This window comes from Pseudophryne corroboree, chromosome 2, assembly GCF_028390025.1.
Source record: "Pseudophryne corroboree isolate aPseCor3 chromosome 2, aPseCor3.hap2, whole genome shotgun sequence".
Taxonomy (NCBI): Eukaryota; Metazoa; Chordata; class Amphibia; order Anura; family Myobatrachidae; genus Pseudophryne; species Pseudophryne corroboree.
The window spans coordinates 312,535,370-312,554,906 of NC_086445.1; the positions used below are offsets into that span (position 1 = coordinate 312,535,370).

The following is a 19,537-nucleotide window of genomic DNA, read 5'->3' on the forward strand; positions in this document are numbered from 1 at the left end:
CTTGAAAAAGTTCAAATTCAAGATGGAATCGCTCCGGGCAGTTATCTCCAGCCTGGAGGGGGGGATTTTATAGTGTCACTAGACATAAAGGATGCATACCTTCATGTCCCCATATATCCCCCTCATCAGGCATACCTGAGTTTCGCTGTACAGGACTGTCATTACCAGTTTCAGACGTTGCCGTTTGGGCTTTCCACGGCCCCGAGGATTTTCACCAAGGTAATGGCGGAAATGATGGTGCTCCTGCGCAAGCAGGGAATAACAATTATCCCGTACTTGGACGATCTCCTGATAAAAGCGAGATCGAGAGATCAATTGCAGAAAAGCGTGTCACTCTCCCTGAGAGTGCTGCAGCAGCATGGCTGGATTCTAAATCTACCAAAGTCACAGTTGATTCCAACGACTCGGCTATCTTTCTTAGGCATGGTTCTGGACACGGAACAAAAGAGGGTTTTTCTCCCGATGGAAAAAGCCCAAGAACTCCAGAACATGGTCAGAGACCTGTTAAAACCGAAAAAAGTGTCAGTCCATCAATGCACTCGAGTACTGGGAAAAATGGTGGCTACTTACGAGGCCATCCCCTTCGGCAGGTTTCATGCGAGGACGTTTCAGTGGGACCTTCTGGACAAGTGGTCGGGGTCCCATCTACAGTTACATCAGAAAATAAGCCTGTCCCCCAGGGCCAGGGTGTCTCTCCTGTGGTGGCTGCAGAGTGCTCACCTTCTCGAAGGTCGCAGGTTCGGCATTCAAGACTGGGTACTGGTGACCACGGACGCGAGCCTCCGAGGATGGGGAGCAGTCGCACAAGGAAGAAATTTTCAGGGACTATTGTCAAGCCAGGAGTCTTGTCTACACATCAACGTACTGGAATTGAGGGCCATATACAACGGCCTACGACAAGTGGAGACTCTTCTTCGCGACTTACCGGTTCTGATTCAATCAGACAATGTCACAGCTGTGGCTCATGTAAACCGCCAAGGCGGGACAAGGAGCAAAGTGGCAATGGCGGAAGCCACCAGGATTCTTCGCTGGGCGGAAAATTACGCAAGCGCTCTGTCAGCAGTTTTCATTCCGGGAGTGGACAAATGGGAAGCAGACTTCCTCAGCAGACACGATCTCCATCCAGGAGAGTGGGGACTTCATCAAGAAGTTTTTGCAGAGATAACAAGTCAGTGGGGACTTCCACAAATAGACATGATGGCGTCACGCCTCAACAAGAAGCTTCGAAGGTATTGTGCCAGGTCAAGGGACCCTCAGGCAGTAGCAGTGGATGCCCTGGTGACACCATGGGTGTTTCAGTCGGTCTATGTGTTCCCTCCTCTTCCGCTCATCTCAAAAATACTGAGAATCATAAGACGAAAAAGAGTGCAGACAATACTCATTGTTCCGGATTGGCCTCGAAGGGCCTGGTATTCAGATCTTCAGGAAATGCTCACAGAAGATCCGTGGCCTCTTCCTCTCAGGGAGAACCTATTGCAGCAGGGATCCTGCGTGTTCCAAGACTTATCGCGGTTACTTTTGACGGCATGGCGGTTGAACACAAAATCCTAGCGGGGAAAGGTATTCCGGAGGAAGTCATCCCTACTCTGATTAAGGCTAGGAAGGAGGTGACGGCGAAACATTATCACCGCATCTGGAGGAAGTATGTAACTTGGTGTGAAGCCAAGAATGCTCCTACTGAAGATTTCCATCTGGGCCGTTTTCTCCACTTTCTACAGACAAGAGTGGATATGGGCCTAAAGTTAGGCTCCATTAAGGTACAGACTTCGGCCCTATCAATTTTCTTTCAGAAGGAATTGGCTTCTCTCCCAGAAGTCCAGACTTTTGTAAAGGGAGTGCTGCACATCCAGCCTCCTTTTGTGCCCCCAGTGGCACCATGGGAACTTAACGTGGTGTTACAGTTCCTAAAATCTCACTGTTTTGGGCCTCTTCAAACGGTGGATTTAAAATTTCTCACTTGGAAGGTGGTCATGTTGTTGGCCTTGGCATCTGCACGGCGGGTGTCCGAATTGGCGGCTTTGTCTCACAAGAGCCCCTATCTGATTTTCCATGTGGACAGAGCAGAATTAAGGACTCGTCCTCAATATTTGCCTAAGGTGGTTTCATCGTTTCATATGAACCAACCTATCGTGGTGCCTGTGGCTACGGGTGACTTGGAGGATTCCAAGTCCCTTGATGTAGTCAGGGCCTTAAAGATTTATGTAGCCAGGACGGCTCGGGTTAGGAAAACAGAGGCACTGTTTGTCCTGTATGCAGCCAACAAGCTTGGCGCTCCTGCTTCTAAACAGACTATTGCTCGCTGGATCTGTAACATGATTCAGCAGGCTCATTCTACGGCTTGATTGCCGTTACCAAATTCGGTAAAGGCCCATTCCACTAGGAAGGTGCGCTCTTCTTGGGCGACTGCCCGAGGCGTCTCGGCATTACAGCTTTGCCGAGCGGCGACTTGGTTGGGTTCAAACACTTTTGCTAAATTATACAAGTTTGATACCTTGGCTAAGGAGTGTTTGCTCAATCGGTGCTGCAGAGTCATCCGCACTCTCCCGCCCGGTCTGGAGCTTTGGTATAATCCCCATGGTCCTTACGGAGTCCCCAGCATCCTCTAGGACGTAAGTGAAAATAAGATTTTAAACCTACCGGTAAATCTTTTTCTCCTAGTCCGTAGAGGATCCTGGGCGCCCTTCCCAGTGCGGACAAAATTCTTCAAGACTTGTATATAGTTATTGCTGACATAAGGGTTATGTTACAGTTTTGATCAGTCTTGGGCTGATGCTGTTTTGTTTCATACTGTTAACTGGTTCGTATGTTCCGAGTTGTACGGTGTGGATGGTGTGGGCTGGTATGTATCTTGCCCTTAGATTAACAAAAATCCTTTCCTCGTACTATCCGTCTCCTCTGGGCACAGTTCTCTAACTGAGGTCTGGAGGAGGGGCTTAGAGGGAGGAGCCAGTGCACACCCATCTAAAGTCTTTAGAGTGCCCATGTCTCCTGCGGAGCCCGTCTATACCCCACGGTCCTTACGGAGTCCCCAGCATCCTCTACGGACTAGGAGAAAAAGATTTACCGGTAGGCTTAAAATCTTATTTTAATCTGTAAAAAAGAAAAGATAAAGGAACAAGGGCCTTATTCAGAGTTGTACACTAATGCAATTGCCCTTTTCAGTGCTAAGCAACTGCTAATGTTAGCAAGTGAAGCTGCTGCCCAGAAATGAAAATAGACGGCCACCGGTGCGAACACAACTCATTCGCTAGTTGCGTAACATATGCAGCCTGTATGCAAAAAGTTAAACATCGACTGCTCGAGTAGGTCTATGGCTACGCAAACTAGACATGACAGTAGTCAGGCAGGCGTCATGTTTTTGTATGCAGGAGCTCGCAGCTAACATCACATACACGCCCCGTAAACGGCCATGACTTGCCTGTGTTTTTTCAATCTCTCCCCACTAACACCATGTTAAAACCCACAAATGGACACTTCCTGTTAATCACTTTGCAACTGAATCCTCATTATTAATGCATTCGCAAAACTGCCTTTATGCATGCGCAGTGTAATCGCAGCACTTTCGCAGTCAGCCAATAATGCTCAGTTGCGAAAACATCGGCATAGCATGCAATTCTGAATTAGGCTCCAAATGTAGTACTGAAAACGTGCAAAAAATAAGTAATGTAAAAAATGTTTAAATTATTGAAACCACACACTTGTTTACAGTGAAGGTTTCATTTAGAAAAATCATATTGTTGTAGCTTTAAATTACCTAAATTATTAATAAAAATAATACATTAAATGCAAAAATTTAGAACATAAACGTATTGCTCAGTATTTCAATTCGATTTTATTTTAGGAAGGTTTTTTTTTTCTTGTTTGAGAATGCATGTAAACTATATGTACAGTATGCATGACAAAATCAGATTTTTACACTGTTTAAGAGTGATAAAAGATAAAGACTCACCACCTTCCATTTTAAGTGCTAGAAAATGGCTGCATATTGCATGGTCATGTGATAAGTTTTATGCTGTGCACATATAGGCCATTAGTACACAGATTTGAATTATTTATATTTATAACTGTTTCATGCAAAGTTTTCTGCGTTTCACCAATTATTTGTATACTTTTATAGTGAACGAGATGCAATGGAACGTGAGTTATTAGATCTGAGGAGAAATTTTGAAATATTAGATGCTTCACACAAGACACAATCGAAGGAGAAACATGATTTAGCACAAGAGGTAAGTTCAAAGAATGAGAAGCAGGACTGTCTAGCTGGCAGCAAGCTAGGCAAGATGAAACTGGTTCAGCCTAAGCAAATCTATACTCAGATTGCGTAATGTTTTTTTCTTTCTGTACAATTGCATGTCCATTGATGTAATAAAGGAAATGTGTATTGTCAGTTAGGGTACTTAGTGACAGAATGTATATTTGTATTGCGCAAAGTAAACTACTCCTGTCATTATAGTGCTTCAGCAAGAAAGAGTGTCATGTGATGCCAAATACAGTATGCCACAAAGGTAGCATTTCAGCTACCTCTTCAGCTATTTTTTTTTTTTTTTTTATTCATCAGTCTTTTCCATACACCTCTTAGTTTTTTGGAAAGCCATTTTCTGTAGTCCCAGGACACATTTATTGTATTACCACTGCAAATACCTTGTTTGAGAAAATATTTGGCCAATAAATTAGTCGCCAACAATAAGAAAGAAATGTTTCCTTGTGTGGTTTGTGCTGCATTACACGCAGGCCGAACTCCCAGATAAACTGAATGCTCTGTGACTAATAACAATCTGTGCTTAAAGTATTAAGAAGTTAATATCAATCACATCACTCATACAAATTAGTGAAACCTGTTTTGTGCGTTGTGCAATCAGGTCCTGAAAAGTCTGTACTTTCCAGTTATTTCTTCTGTTATCTCATTTCTCACCTCAAGTGGACTGAAAAAAAAAAACCTTTACAAAAATATAATGTTTTCATATGAGAAGTAATTTGTTAAATTAATTTTAAAATAAAGTGACACCTTTGTTATAGAGACAATATACTATAAATTCTGAGTACTTTACGGTGGACTGTAACCTTTTGGAGTCGATAACTGTTCTCATACTGTATATAGATAGTATGTATGTATGTGTCAGTGTGTATTGATGTATGTATATGTGTGTGTGTGTGTGTGTATATATATATATATATATATATATATACATACATATATATATATATATATATATATATATTTCTCTATCGTCCTAAGTGGATGCTGGGGTTCCTGAAAGGACCATGGGGAATAGCGGCTCCGCAGGAGACAGGGCACAAAAGTAAAGCTTTTACAGGTCAGGTGGTGTGTACTGGCTCCTCCCCCTATGACCCTCCTCCAGACTCCAGTTAGATTTTTGTGCCCGGCCGAGAAGGGTGCAATTCTAGGTGGCTCTCATAAAGAGCTGCTTAGAGAGTTTAGCTTAGGTTTTTTATTTTACAGTGATTCCTGCTGGCAACAGGATCACTGCAACGAGGGACAGAGGGGAGAAGAAGTGAACTCACCTGCGTGCAGGATGGATTGGCTTCTTGGCTACTGGACATGAAGCTCCAGAGGGACGATCACAGGTACAGCCTGGATGGTCACCGGAGCCACGCCGCCGGCCCCCTCACAGATGCTGAAGCAAGAAGAGGTCCAGAATCGGCGGCTGAAGACTCCTGCAGTCTTCTTAAGGTAGCGCACAGCACTGCAGCTGTGCGCCATTTTCCTCTCAGCACACTTCACACGGCAGTCACTGAGGGTGCAGGGCGCTGGGAGGGGGGCGCCCTGGGAGGCAAATGAAAACCTTTAAAAAGGCTAAAAATACCTCACATATAGCCCCAGAGGCTATATGGAGATATTTACCCCTGCCTAAATGTACTAAATAGCGGGAGACGAGCCCGCCGAAAAAGGGGCGGGGCCTATCTCCTCAGCACACGGCGCCATTTTCTGTCACAGCTCCGCTGGTCAGGAAGGCTCCCAGGTCTCTCCCCTGCACTGCACTACAGAAACAGGGTATAACAGAGAGGGGGGGCAAAATAAATGGCAATATATTAATATAAAAGCAGCTATAAGGGAGCACTTAATCATAAGGCTATCCCTGTCATATATAGCGCTTTTTGGTGTGTGCTGGCAGACTCTCCCTCTGTCTCCCCAAAGGGCTAGTGGGTCCTGTCTTCGTATAGAGCATTCCCTGTGTGTCTGCTGTGTGTCGGTACGTGTGTGTCGACATGTATGAGGACGTTATTGGTGTGGAGGCGGAGCAATTGCCAAATATGAGGATGTCACCTCCTAGGGGGTCGACACCAGAATGGATGCCTTTATTTGTGGAATTACGGGATAGCGTCAACTCGCTTAAGCAGTCGTTTGCCGACATGAGGCGGCCGGACACTCAATTAGTGCCTGTCCAGGCGCCTCAAACACCGTCAGGGGCTGTAAAACGCCCCTTGCCTCAGTCGGTCGACACAGACCCAGACACAGGCACTGATTCCGGTGGTGAAGGTGACGAATCAACCGTATTTTCCAGTAGGGCCACACGTTATATGATTTTGGCAATAAAGGAGATGTTACATTTAGCTGATACTACAGGTACCACTAAACAGGGTATTATGTGGGGTGTGAAAAAACTACCAGTAGTTTTTACCGAATCAGAAGAATTAAATGACGTGTGTGATGAAGCGTGGGGTGCCCCGATAAAAAACTGCTAATTTCAAAGAAGTTATTGGCTTTATACCCTTTCCCGCCAGAGGTTAGGGAGCGCTGGGAAACACCTCCTAGGGTGGACAAAGCGCTAACACGCTTATCAAAACAAGTGGCGTTACCCTCTCCTGAGATGGCCGCACTTAAAGATCCATCAGATAGGAGGATGGAAAATATCCAAAAAGGTATATACACACATGCAGGTGTTATACTACGACCAGCTATTGCGACTGCCTGGATGTGCAGTGCTGGGGTAGTTTGGTCAGAGTCCCTGATCGAAAATATTGATACCCTGGACAGGGACAATATTTTACTGTCGTTAGAACAAATAAAGGATGCATTTCTTTATATGCGTGATGCACAGAGAGATATCTGCACACTGGCATCACGGGTAAGTGCTATGTCCATTTCGGCCAGAAGAGCTTTATGGACACGACAGTGGACAGGCGATGCGTAGAGGAGTTATTTGGGGTCGGTCTATCGGATTTGGTGGCCACGGCTACGGCCGGGAAATCCACCTTTCTACCTCAAGTCACTCCCCAACAAAAAGGCACCGACCTTTCAACCGCAGCCCTTTCGTTCCTTTAAAAATAAGAGAGCAAATGGCTATTCATATCTGCCACGAGGCAGAGGACGAGGGAAGAGACAGCAACAGGCAGCTCCTTCCCAGGAACAGAAGCCCTCCCCGGCTTCTACAAAAGCCTCAGCATGACGCTGGGGCTTCGCAAGCGGACTCGGGGGCGGTAGGCGGTCGTCTCAAGAATTACAGCGCGCAGTGGGCTCACTCGCAGGTAAATCCCTGGATCCTGCAGATAATATCTCAGGGGTACAGGTTGAAATTAGAGACAGAGCCACCTCGCCGTTTCCTGAAGTCTGCTTTACCAACGTCCCCCTCAGAAAGGGAGACGGTTTTGGAAGCCATTCACAAGCTGTATTCTCAGCAGGTGATAGTCAAGGTACCTCTTCTACAACAAGGGAAGGGGTATTATTCCACTCTTTTTGTGGTACCGAAGCCGGATGGCTCGGTAAGGCCTATTCTAAATCTGAAGTCCTTGAACCTGTACATAAAGAAGTTCAAGTTCAAGATGGAGTCACTCAGAGCAGTGATAGCGAACCTGGAAGAAGGGGACTTTATGGTATCCTTGGACATCAAGGATGCGTATCTCCACGTTCAAATTACCCCTCACACCAGGGGTACCTCAGGTTCGTTGTACAAAACTGTCACTATCAGTTTCAGACGCTGCCGTTTGGTTTGTCCACGGCACCTCGGGTCTTTACAAAGGTAATGGCCGAGATAATATTTCTTCTTCGAAGAAAAGGCGTATTAATTATCCCATACTTGGACGATCTCCTAATAAGGGCAAGGTCCAGAGAACAGCTAGAGATGGGTTTAGCACTATCTCAAGAGGTGCTAAAGCAGCACGGATGGATTCTGAATATTCCAAAATCCCAATTAATGCCGACAACTCGTCTGCTGTTCCTGGGGATGATTCTGGACACAGTTCAGAAAAAGGTTTTTCTTCCCGAAGAAAAAGCCAAGGAGTTATCTGACCTGGTCAGGAACCTCCTAAAACCAGGAAAGGTGTCTGTACATCAATGCACAAGAGTCCTGGGAAAAAATGGTAGCTTCTTACGAAGCAATCCCTTTCGGCAGATTCCATGCAAAGGGATCTGTTGGACAAATGGTCAGGGTCGCATCTTCAGATGCACCTGCGGATAACCCTGTCGCCGAGGACAAGGGTATCCCTTCTGTGGTGGTTGCAGGAGGCTCATCTATTGGAGGGCCGCAGATTCGGCATGCAGGATTGGATCCTGGTGACCACGGATGCCAGCCTGAGAGGCTGGGGAGCAGTCACACAGGGAAGAAATTTCCAGGGAGTGTGGTCGAGCCTGAAAAAGTCTCTTCACATAAGCATTCTGGAACTAAGAGCAATCTACAATGCTCTAAGCCAGGCGGAACCTCTGCTTCAAGGAAGACCGGTGTTGATCCAGTCGGACAACATCACGGCAGTCGCCCATGTAAACAGACAGGGCGGCACAAGAAGCAGGAGGGCAATGGCAGAAGCTGCCAGGATCCTTCGCTGGGCGGAGAATCACGTGATAGCACTGTCAGCAGTATTCATCCCGGGCGTGGACAACTGGGAAGCAGACTTCCTCAGCAGACACGACCTTCACCCGGGAGAGTGGGTACTTCATCCAGAAGTTTTCCACATGCTATTAAACCGTTGGGTAAAACCAATGGTGGACATGATGGCGTCTCACCTCAACAAAACACTGGACAGGTATTGCGCCAGGTCAAGAGATCCGCAGGCAATAGCTGTGGACGCGCTGGTAACACCTTGGGTGTACCAGTCGGTATATGTGTTTCCTCCTCTGCCTCTCATACCAAAGGTATTGAGGATTATACGGCAAAGAGGAGTAAGACTAGTGGCTCCGGATTGGCCAAGAAGGACTTGGTACCCGGAACTTCAAGAGATGGTCACGGACGATCCGTGGCCTCTACTTCTGAGAAGGGACCTGCATCAGCAGGGTCCTTGTCTTTTTCAAGACTTACCGCGGCTGCGTTTGACGGCATGGCGTTTGAATGCCAGATCCTAAAAGGAAAAGGCATTCCAGAAGAAGTCATTCCTACCTTGATAAAGGCAAGGAAGGAAGTCACCGCGAAGCATTATCGCCGTATTTGGCGAAGATATGTTGCGTGGTGCGAGCAGCGGAGTGCTCCGATGGAGGAATTTCAACTGGGTCGTTTTCCTACATTTCCTGCAATCAGGATTGTCTATGGGTCTCAAATTGGGATCTATTAAGGTTCAAATTTCGGCCCTATCAATATTCTTCCAAAAAGAATTGGCCTCAGTCCCTGAGGTCCAGATTTTTATCAAAGGAGTACTGCATATACAGCCTCCTGTGGTGCCTAAGGTGGCACCGTGGGATCTAAATGTAGTTTTAGATTTCCTCAAATCCAATTGGTTTGAACCACTAAAGAATGTGGATTTGAAATATCTCACATGGAAAGTGACTATGTTACTGGCCCTGGCTTCGGCCGGGAGAGTATCTGAACTGGCGGCTTTGTTTTATAAAAGCCCTTATTTAAATTTCCATTCGACATAGGGCAGAGCTGCGGACGCGTCCGCATTTTCTCCCTAAGGTGGTATCAGCGTTTCACCTGAACCAGCCTATTGTAGTGCCTGCGGCTACAGACGACTTGAAGGACTCCAAGTTGTTGGACGTTGTCAGAGCCTTAAAAATATACATTTAAAGGACGGCTGGAGTCAGAAAATCTGACTCGCTGTTTATACTGTATGCACCCAACAAGTTGGGTGCACCTGCTTCTAAGCAGTCGATTGCTCGTTGGATTTGTAACAAAATTCAACTTGTACATTCTGTGGCAGGCCTGCCACAGCCTAAATCTGTTAAGGCCCATTCCGCAAGGAAGGTGGGCTCATCTTGGGCGGCTGCCCGAGGGGTCTCGGCATTACAACTCTGCCGAGCAGCTACGTGGTCAGGGGAGAACACGTTTGTAAATTTTTACAAATTTGATACCCTGGCAAAGGAGGACCTGGAGTTCTCTCATTCGGTGCTGCAGAGTCATCCGCACTCTCCCGCCCGTTTGGGAGCTTTGGTATAATCCCCATGGTCCTTTCAGGAACCCCAGCATCCACTTAGGACGATAGAGAAAATAAGAATTTACTTACCGATAATTCTATTTCTCGGAGTCCGTAGTGGATGCTGGGCGCCCATCCCAAGTGCGGATTATCTGCAATAATTGTACATAGTTATTGTTAACTAATTCGGGTTATTGTTTAGGAAGCCGTCTTTCAGAGGCTCCTCTGTTATCATACTGTTAACTGGGTTTAGATCACAAGTTGTACGGTGTGATTGGTGTGGCTGGTATGAGTCTTACCCGGGATTCAAAATCCTCCCTTATTGTGTACGCTCGTCCGGGCACAGTACCTAACTGGAGTCTGGAGGAGGGTCATAGGGGGAGGAGCCAGTACACACCACCTGACCTGTAAAAGCTTTACTTTTGTGCCCTGTCTCCTGCGGAGCCGCTATTCCCCATGGTCCTTTCAGGAACCCCAGCATCCACTACGGACTCCGAGAAATAGAATTATCGGTAAGTAAATTCTTATTATATATACAAAAAATGAGAATAGGTGCCTCCTAGTGCATTATCTCACATATATTGTGACCTCCACCTTTAGTATAACCCCAGTGAATTCAAGGTGTACCTTGGATGGTGGAATTCCAACCACCTAATTGAATCGCATAATACCACGTTTTCAATGTGTAATAGGGATATTTTTCATCAAAGTAATCCTGGTGGTACTTCTCCCCGGTTTTAACCTCACATATATAGGATAAAAGCAGAAAGGACCAGTAGTGCAATACGTTTCATAAAAAATAAACACATTTATTAAAAAAACTGGTCCTAATAATAAAATAGTTGCCCGTACAATGTAAAGGTAAAAAAAACAGCTTATCTGTTAATAGTCATCCATACGAGTGATTATATATAATCTATGTGTGTGTGTGTGTATATGTGTGTGTATATATATATATATATATATATATATATATATATTTTTTTATTTTTTATTTTTTAATCTAACGTCCTAGTGGATGCTGGGGACTCCGTAAGGACCATGGGGATAGACTGGCTCCGCAGGAGACATGGGCACTTTAAGAAAGAATTTAGGTTCTGGTGTGCACTGGCTCCTCCCTCTATGCCCCTCCTCCAGACCTCAGTTTGATACTGTGCCCAGACGAGCTGGGTGCTTTTCAGTGAGCTCTCCTGAGTTTGCTGAGAGAAAGTATTTTGTTAGGTTTTTTATTTTCAGGGAGCTCTGCTGGCAACAGACTCCCTGCATCGTGGGACTGAGGGGAGAGAAGCAGCCCTACTCTCTGAAGCTAGGTCCTGCTTCTTAGGCTACTGGACACCATTAGCTCCAGAGGGATCGGTACGCAGGATCTCACCCTCGCCGTCCGGTCCCGGAGCCGCGCCGCCGCCCCCCTCGCAGAGCCGGAAGACAGAAGCCGGGTGAGTATGAGAAGCAAAGAAGACTTCACAGGCGGCAGATGACTCCGTGTTCTTCACTGAGGTAACGCACAGCACTGCAGCTGTGCGCCATTGCTCCACACACCTACACATACTCCGGTCACTGTAAGGGTGCGGGGGGGGGGGGGGGGAGGGCAAACCTGGGCAGCATTTCGACCTCTTTTGGCAAAGTTAAGCATATATGCAGCTGGGCACTTTATATATGTATGAGCCCCCGCCAAAAAATTGCATATTTAAGCGGGACAGAAGCCTGCCGCCGAGGGGGCGGGGCTTCTTCCTCAGCACTCACCAGCGTCATTTTTTCTCCACAGCTCTGCTGAGAGGAAGCTCCCCAGGTTCTCCCCTGCAGATACACTGTAGAAGAGGGTAAAAAGAGAGGGGGGGCACATAATTAGGCGCAAAAAGCAATATAAACAGCAGCTACTGGGTTAACATTAAGTTACTGTGTTCTTCCTGGGTTTATAGCGCTGTGGTGTGTGCTGGCATACTCTCTCTCTGTCTCTCCAAAGGGCATTATGGGGGAACTGTCTTCAGAGAGGGCATTCCCTGTGTGTGTGGTGTGTCGGTACGCTTGTGTCGACATGTCTGATGAGGAAGGCTATGTGGAAGCAGAGCAGGAACAAATGAATGTGGTGTCTCCGCCGACAGTGCCGACACCTGATTGGATGGATATGTGGAAGGTTTTAAATGATAATGTTAATTCCTTGCATAAAAAGTTAGAAAAAGCTGAAGCCTCGGGACAGTCAGGGTCCCAACCCGTGCCTGATCCTATGTCGCAGAGGCCGTCAGGGTCTCAGAAGCGCCCACTATCCCAAACTGTTGACACAGATACCGACATGGATTCTGACTCCAGTGTCGATTACGATGATGCAAAGTTACAGCCAAAATTGGCTAAATCCATCCGTTATATGATTATAGCAATTAAGGATGTGTTGCACATCACAGAGGAAACCCCAGTCCCTGACAAGAGGGTGCATATGTATGGGGAAAAGAAGCCGGAGGTAACCTTTCCACCCTCACATGAGCTAATTGAGTTATGTGAAAAGGCTTGGGAATCTCCAGATAAAAAACTGCCTATTTCCAAAAGGATTCTTATGGTGTATCCCTTCCCGCCAACGGACAGGTTACGCTGGGAATCCTCCCCTAAGGTGGACAAAGCTTTAACACGCTTATCCAAGAAGGTAGCCCTGCCGTCACAGGATACGGCTACCCTCAAAGATGCTGCGGATCGCAAACAGGAGGTTACCCTGAAGTCCATTTATACACATTCAGGTACCTTACTGAGGCCGGCAATCGCGTCGGCCTGGGTGTGTAGTGCTGTAGCAGCATGGAAGGATACCTAATCTGAGGAAATTGATACCTTAGACAAGGATACTGTATTGTTGACCCTGGGGCATATTAAAGACGCTGTCCTATATTTGAGAGATGCTCAAAGAGACATTAGTCTACTGGGTTCTAGAATAAATGCTATGTCAATTTCTGCCAGAAGGGTCCTGTGGACTCGGCAATGGACAGGTGATGCCGACTCAAAAAGGCATATGGAGGTTTTACCTTACAAGGGTGAGGAATTGTTTGGGGAGGGTCTCTCGGACCTGGTCTCCACAGCTACTGCTGGAAAGTCAATTTTTTTGCCATATGTTTCCTCACAGCCTAAGAGAGCACCGCATTATCAAATGCAGTCCTTTCGATCACAGAAAAACAAAAAAGTCCGAGGTGCGTCCTTTCTTGCCAGAGGCAGGGGCAGAGGAGAGAAGCTGCACAACACAGCTAGTTCCCAGGAACAGAAGTCCTCCCCGGCCTCTACAAAATCCACCGCATGACGCTGGGGCTCCACAGGCGGAGCTAGGCCCGGTGGGGGCACGTCTTCGAAATTTCAGCCACAAGTGGGTTCACTCCCAGTTGGATCCCTGGGCAATAGTTATTGTGTCTCAGGGATACAAGCTGGAATTCGAGGAGATGCCCCCTCACGATACCTCAAATCGGCCCTACCAGCTTCCCCCCACGAGAGGGAAATAGTGTTAACTGCAATTCACAAATTGTATCTTCAACAGGTGGTGGTCAAGGTTCCCCTCCTTCAACAGGGAAGGGGTTATTATTCGACCATGTTTGCAGTCCCGAAACCGGACGGTTCGGTCAGACCCATATTGAATTTAAAATCCCTGAACATATACGTGAAAAGGTTCAAGTTCAAGATGGAATCGCTGAGAGCTGTCATCGCAAGCCTGGAAGGGGGGGGGGGGGGATTTTATGGTGTCTCTGGACATAAAGGATGCATACCTTCATGTCCCCATTTATCCACCTCATCAGGCGTACCTCAGATTTGTGGTACAGGATTGTCATTTCCAATTTCAGACGTTGCCGTTTCGTCTCTCCACGGCACCGAGAATATTTACCAAGGTAATGGCGGAAATGATGGTACGCAAGCCTCCGAGGTTGGGGAGCAGTCACACAGGGAAGAAATTTCCAATGTCTGTGGTCAAGTCAAGAGACTTGCCTTCACATCAACATCCTGGAACGAAGGGCCATATACAACGCCCTACGTCAAGTGGAGACCCTGCTTCACGACCAACCGGTTCTGATACAGTCAGACAACATCACCGCAGTGGCTCATGTAAACCGACAAGGCGGCACAAGGAGCAGGGTGGCGATGGCGGAAGCCACCAGAATTCTTCGCTGGGCGGAGAATCACGTAAGCGCACTGTCAGTAGTGTTCATCCCGGGAGTGGACAAGCAGACTTCCTCAGCAGACACGACCTCCACCCGGGAGAGTGGGGACTTCATCAGGAAGTCTTCGCACAGATTACAAGTCGGTGGGAACTGCCACAGGTGGACATGATGGCACCCCGCCTCAACAAAAAGCTACAGAGGTATTGTGCCAGGTCAAGAGACCCTCAGGCGATAGCTGTGGACGCCCTGGAGACGCCGTGGGTGTTCCAGTCGGTCTATGTATTTACTCCTCTTCCTCTCATACCCAAGGTGCTGAGGATAATAAGAAAAAGAGGAGTGAGAACAATCCTCATTGTTCCAGATTGGCCACGAAGGACTTGGTATCCAGATCTGCAAGAAATGCTCACAGAGGACCCGTGGCCTCTTCCTCTAAGACAGGACTTGTTGCAACAGGGGCCCTGTCTGTTCCACGACTTACCGCAGCCCTGTCTGTTCCACGACTTACCGCGGCTGCGTTTGACGGCATAGCGGTTGAACGCCGGATCCTAGCAGAGAAAGGCATTCCAGATGAGGTCATTCCTACGCTGATAAAGGCTAGGAAGGACGTGACAGCTCAACATTATCACCGTATATGGCGAAAATATGTTGCTTGGTGTGAGGCCAGGAATGCTCCTACGGAGGAATTCCAGCTGGGCCGTTTCCTTCACTTCCTACAGTCCGGAGTGAATTTGGGCCTAAAATTGGGTTCCATTAAGGTCCAGATTTCGGCCCTATCCATTTTCTTTCAAAAGGAGTTGGCTTCTCTACCTGAAGTTCAGACGTTTGTAAAGGGAGTGCTGCATATTCAGCCTCCTTTTGTGCCTCCAGTGGCACCTTGGGATCTTAACGTGGTGTTAAGTTTCCTGAAATCCCACTGGTTTGAACCACTTAAAATGGTGGAGTTGAAATATCTCACGTGGAAGGTGGTCATGCTATTAGCCTTGGCTTCGGCTAGGCGTGTGTCAGAGTTGGCGGCTTTGTCACATAAAAGCCCCTATCTGGTTTTCCATGTGGATAGAGCAGAATTGCAGACCCGTCCACAATTTCTGCCTAAAGTGGTTTCATCTTTTCATATAAACCAACCTATTGTGGTGCCTGTGGCTACTACTGACTTGGAGGATTCCGAATTGCTTGATGTGGTCAGGGCTTTGAAGGTTTATGTAGCCAGAAAGGCTAGGGTGAGGAAAACAGAGTCGTTGTTTATCCTGTATGCACCCAACAAGCTTGGTGCTCCTGCTTCAAAGCAAACTATTGCTCGCTGGATCTGTAACACGATTCAGCAGGCTCATTCTGCGGCTGGATTGCCGCTGCCAAAATCAGTTAAGGCCCATTCCACTAGGAAGGTGGGCTCTTCTTGGGCGGCTGCCCGAGGGGTCTCGGCATTACAACTTTGCCGAGCGGCTACTTGGTCAGGTTCAAACACTTTTGCAAAGTTCTACAAGTTTGATACCCTGGCTGAGGAGGACCTCTTGTTGGCTCAATCGGTGCTGCGGAGTCATCCGCACTCTCCCGCCCGTTTAGGAGCTTTGGTATAATCCCCATGGTCCTTACGGAGTCCCCAGCATCCACTAGGACGTTAGAGAAAATAAGATTTTACTTACCGGTAAATCTATTTCTCGTAGTCCGTAGTGGATGCTGGGCGCCCGTCCCAAGTGCGGACTTCTTCCGCAATGCTTGTATATAGTTATTGCTTCAATAAGGGTTATGTTATGGTTGCATCAGGGTTTGACCTGATGCTCTGTCATTTGTCATACTGTTAACTGGTTGTTTTCTCATGTTTATACGGTATGATTGGTGTGGCTGGTATGAATCTTGCCCTGGATTACCAATATCCTTTCCTTGTACTGTCAGCTCTTTTGGGCACATTTTATCTAACTGAGGTCTGGAGGAGGGGCATAGAGGGAGGAGCCAGTGCACACCAGAACCTAAATTCTTTCTTAAAGTGCCCATGTCTCCTGCGGAGCCCTAATATCCCCATGGTCCTTACGGAGTCCCCAGCATCCACTACGGACTACGAGAAATAGATTTACCGGTAAGTAAAATTTTATTTTATTATGTGTGTGTGTGTGTCTAGTCACTGGCTCAAAATATAAATAAACAAACAATAATTAAGGGAAAAAAATGTAAATTCCATGTGCTAGAGTCAATTATTCTATCTTTACTTGAGATATTGGCTGTGCTATTTTGACTATACTATACTTTGTACTTGATAGTCAAAATTGCCTTTCCTGCACAGTCTATTTTTTCTTGTGATACCGACTCCACGGAAGCGCGCATTGGTATCGCATACTGGGGGTAATTCCAAGTTGATCGCAGCAGGACATTTTTTAGCAGTTGGGCAAAACCATGTGCACTGTAGGGGGGGCAGATATAATATTTGCAGAGAGAGTTAGATTTGGGTGGGTTATTTTGTTTCTGTGCAGGGTAAATACTGGCTGCTTTATTTTTACACTGCAAATTATATTGCAGATTGATCTCACCACACCCAAATCTATCTCTCTCTGCACATGTTATATCTGTCCCCCCTGCAGTGCACATGGTTTTGCCCAATTGCTAACAGAATTCCTGCTGCGATCAACTTGGAATTACCCCCACTGTGTACACACGGTGCGATATTGACTAACTTTCCTTACGATTTTGACTATAGTCAAAATCGTAAGCATACATTGCACCGTGGGTATGCAACTTTAGTCAAGATTAGATGTAAGAAACCGGGTGGTCTTCAGTTTGCCGACTGTCGGGATCCCGGCGCACGGTGTACCGGCGCCGGAATCCTGACACTTTTTCTCCCTCTTGGGGGTCCACGACTCTCCTGGATAACGATGATAGACATGAACGATAGCGTTCAAAAATTAATGATAAATTGCTCATATCGGTCAGTGTGTATGCATCAAAGATTAACGATGTGCAGCCCCGCAATCGTTCATCATTGATCTGTCTTCGTTTATACATGCAAGTCAGTTTGGGCGATATAGATGTATGTACTCTCATATCATCCAAATTGACCATCAATATCGTCCAGTGTGTAGGCAGAAATTGTTGGTGGAAAAATCGACTATCAATAATATCGTTTGTCGATAATGAGTAACATCGCCCAGTGTGTAGGGCTCATGATTGACAGAGCAGTGTTTCACATTCTGTAATTCCAAATCTAGAAGTAGTAAAACAGACGTATGCAATCCACCATGGAATACACCACCATAATACTAAGTACTATCTGACACTCTTTTTCTAAACCGAAGTAACGCGTGCGCTTCACGCTGAAGCGCATAGTCACTAATTTAATTTATTCAGTTGGGGCTATTCAATTGTTGGAGGGATTGTTTTCACTAATGGGCGTCTATCGGAGCTATTCCAATGTTGCTCCAATCAGACGCCCATTCGCTGCAGCAGTCAATTTTAGCTTACAACTCCGGAGCCTGCGAGCTGAAATGTGTGATAAGTCAGCTGTTTTGGTGACCAAACAGGACTTTTCGTCATTGCACCTACCAATTTAGATGGGTTTTGCCGCTTTACACGACTAAACCCTGTCTAACTAAGCGATAATTAAAGTGTGCCCATAACAATTACAACAATGGGTGCCCTTTAATTATAGCTAAACCAAAAACATTTGACTACAATATAATGTCTCTTACGTCCGAGGATGCTGGGGTCCATATTAGTACCATGGGGTATAGATGGGTCCACCAGGAGCCATTGGAACTTTAAGAGTTTGAGAGTGTGGGCTGTCTCCTCCCTCTATGCCCCTCCTACCAGACTCTGTTTAGAAAATGTGCCCGGAGGAGCCGGTCACAGCTAGGGGAGCTCTCCTGAGTTTTCCTAGAAAAGTTATTTTTTTTAGAGTTTATTATTTTACAGGGATGCTGCTGGCAACAGCCTCCCTGCAGCGAGGGACTAAGGGAGGGGGGGAGCAATGTCCGCCCTGCGGGGTCTGAGCCACTGTCTCTGCTGACTGGACACTGAGCGAGAGAGGGGTCTGATCGTTCTCCGCCACAGGGGACCGCTCGCCCCAGCAACATGCTGCCAACCCCTTACAGAGCTGAAGAAGTGATGAGTGAGACACCGACCCCCCTTGCAAGTGGGGGGCTGGTGTGAAGATGGCGGCAACGGGGAGGGAGCGCAGTAATAACTGCGCTCCTGGGAAGGCTCAGCGGTACATGGTGTGGCACTGTGAGGGGCGCCCTGGGCCAGCGCTTTACCACCTACACTGGTCCAGAAGCCTGTCGGGGTCCTCGGATCTCAGCCAGCACTAATTCCTCAGGCCAGTATAAACCATGAAGAGCGGGAAGACGGCGCCATTAAGCAGGCGGAGCTTCTCCTCAGAGCGGACCCAGCAGTGTTTCAGCGCCATTTTCCTGCCTGAGTGGTTTTCCTCTATCAAATCTTGGATTTCTCATATTTCTGACTGGGTTGCTAGTAATGAATCTGCAACCCAGGTATTACAGAGCTCTATGGCAGTATGGCCGGTTTCTGGTACCTCAGGACGCCCCGCTTTATACCCCCACAAACGTGCGCTTGTGCATGTCACACAAGACGACACGGATACAGATTCTGACACCACAGACGGTGATGGGGATGTGTTGCAGGGGTCCGCATCTCTTGCAAAAGGGGTGCAATTGTTGATAGAGGCTATCAGGGATGTGTTGAATGTTAATTATACCACACCCGAGCAGGTTGAGGAGGTCTTTTTCACTGAAAATAAAAAAGCCTCGCTAACCTTCCTTGCGTCAAAGGAGTTGAATGCTATATTTGAAAAAGCATGAGAAAACCCTGAGGAAAAAATCCAGGTGGCGTTTCCTTTCCATGAGGAGGATAGGAAAAAATGGGAAAACCCGCAGATTGTTGACGCATCTGTGTCCAGACTCTCAAAGAAGGTGGTTTTGCCTGTTCCAGGATCTACCGCCTTAAAGGAGCCGGCTGGTAGAAAAATTTATAAAACGCTTAAATCAATGAACACTGCTTCAGGGGCCATATTACGTCCCACTATTGCTACCGGCATGGATTGCAAAGGCAATAGTAAAGTGGTCGGTTACCTTACTTGAGGATTTGGATACGATGGATAGGGATAATGTTGCATT

General features: G+C 47.0%; 1 protein-coding gene across 3 annotated transcripts in view; it reads left to right on the top strand.

Annotated features, from left to right (window-relative positions):
* The window catches only part of PIBF1 (progesterone immunomodulatory binding factor 1), a 504,884-nt gene that overhangs the window by 94,330 nt on the left and 391,017 nt on the right, over nt 1-19,537 (top strand). For all 3 annotated transcript variants that reach the window (XM_063952932.1, XM_063952931.1, XM_063952930.1), the window contains one exon: nt 4,118-4,226. In XM_063952932.1, the coding sequence (XP_063809002.1) occupies nt 4,118-4,226 (109 nt within the window). The remainder of the gene's footprint in view (nt 1-4,117; nt 4,227-19,537) is intronic.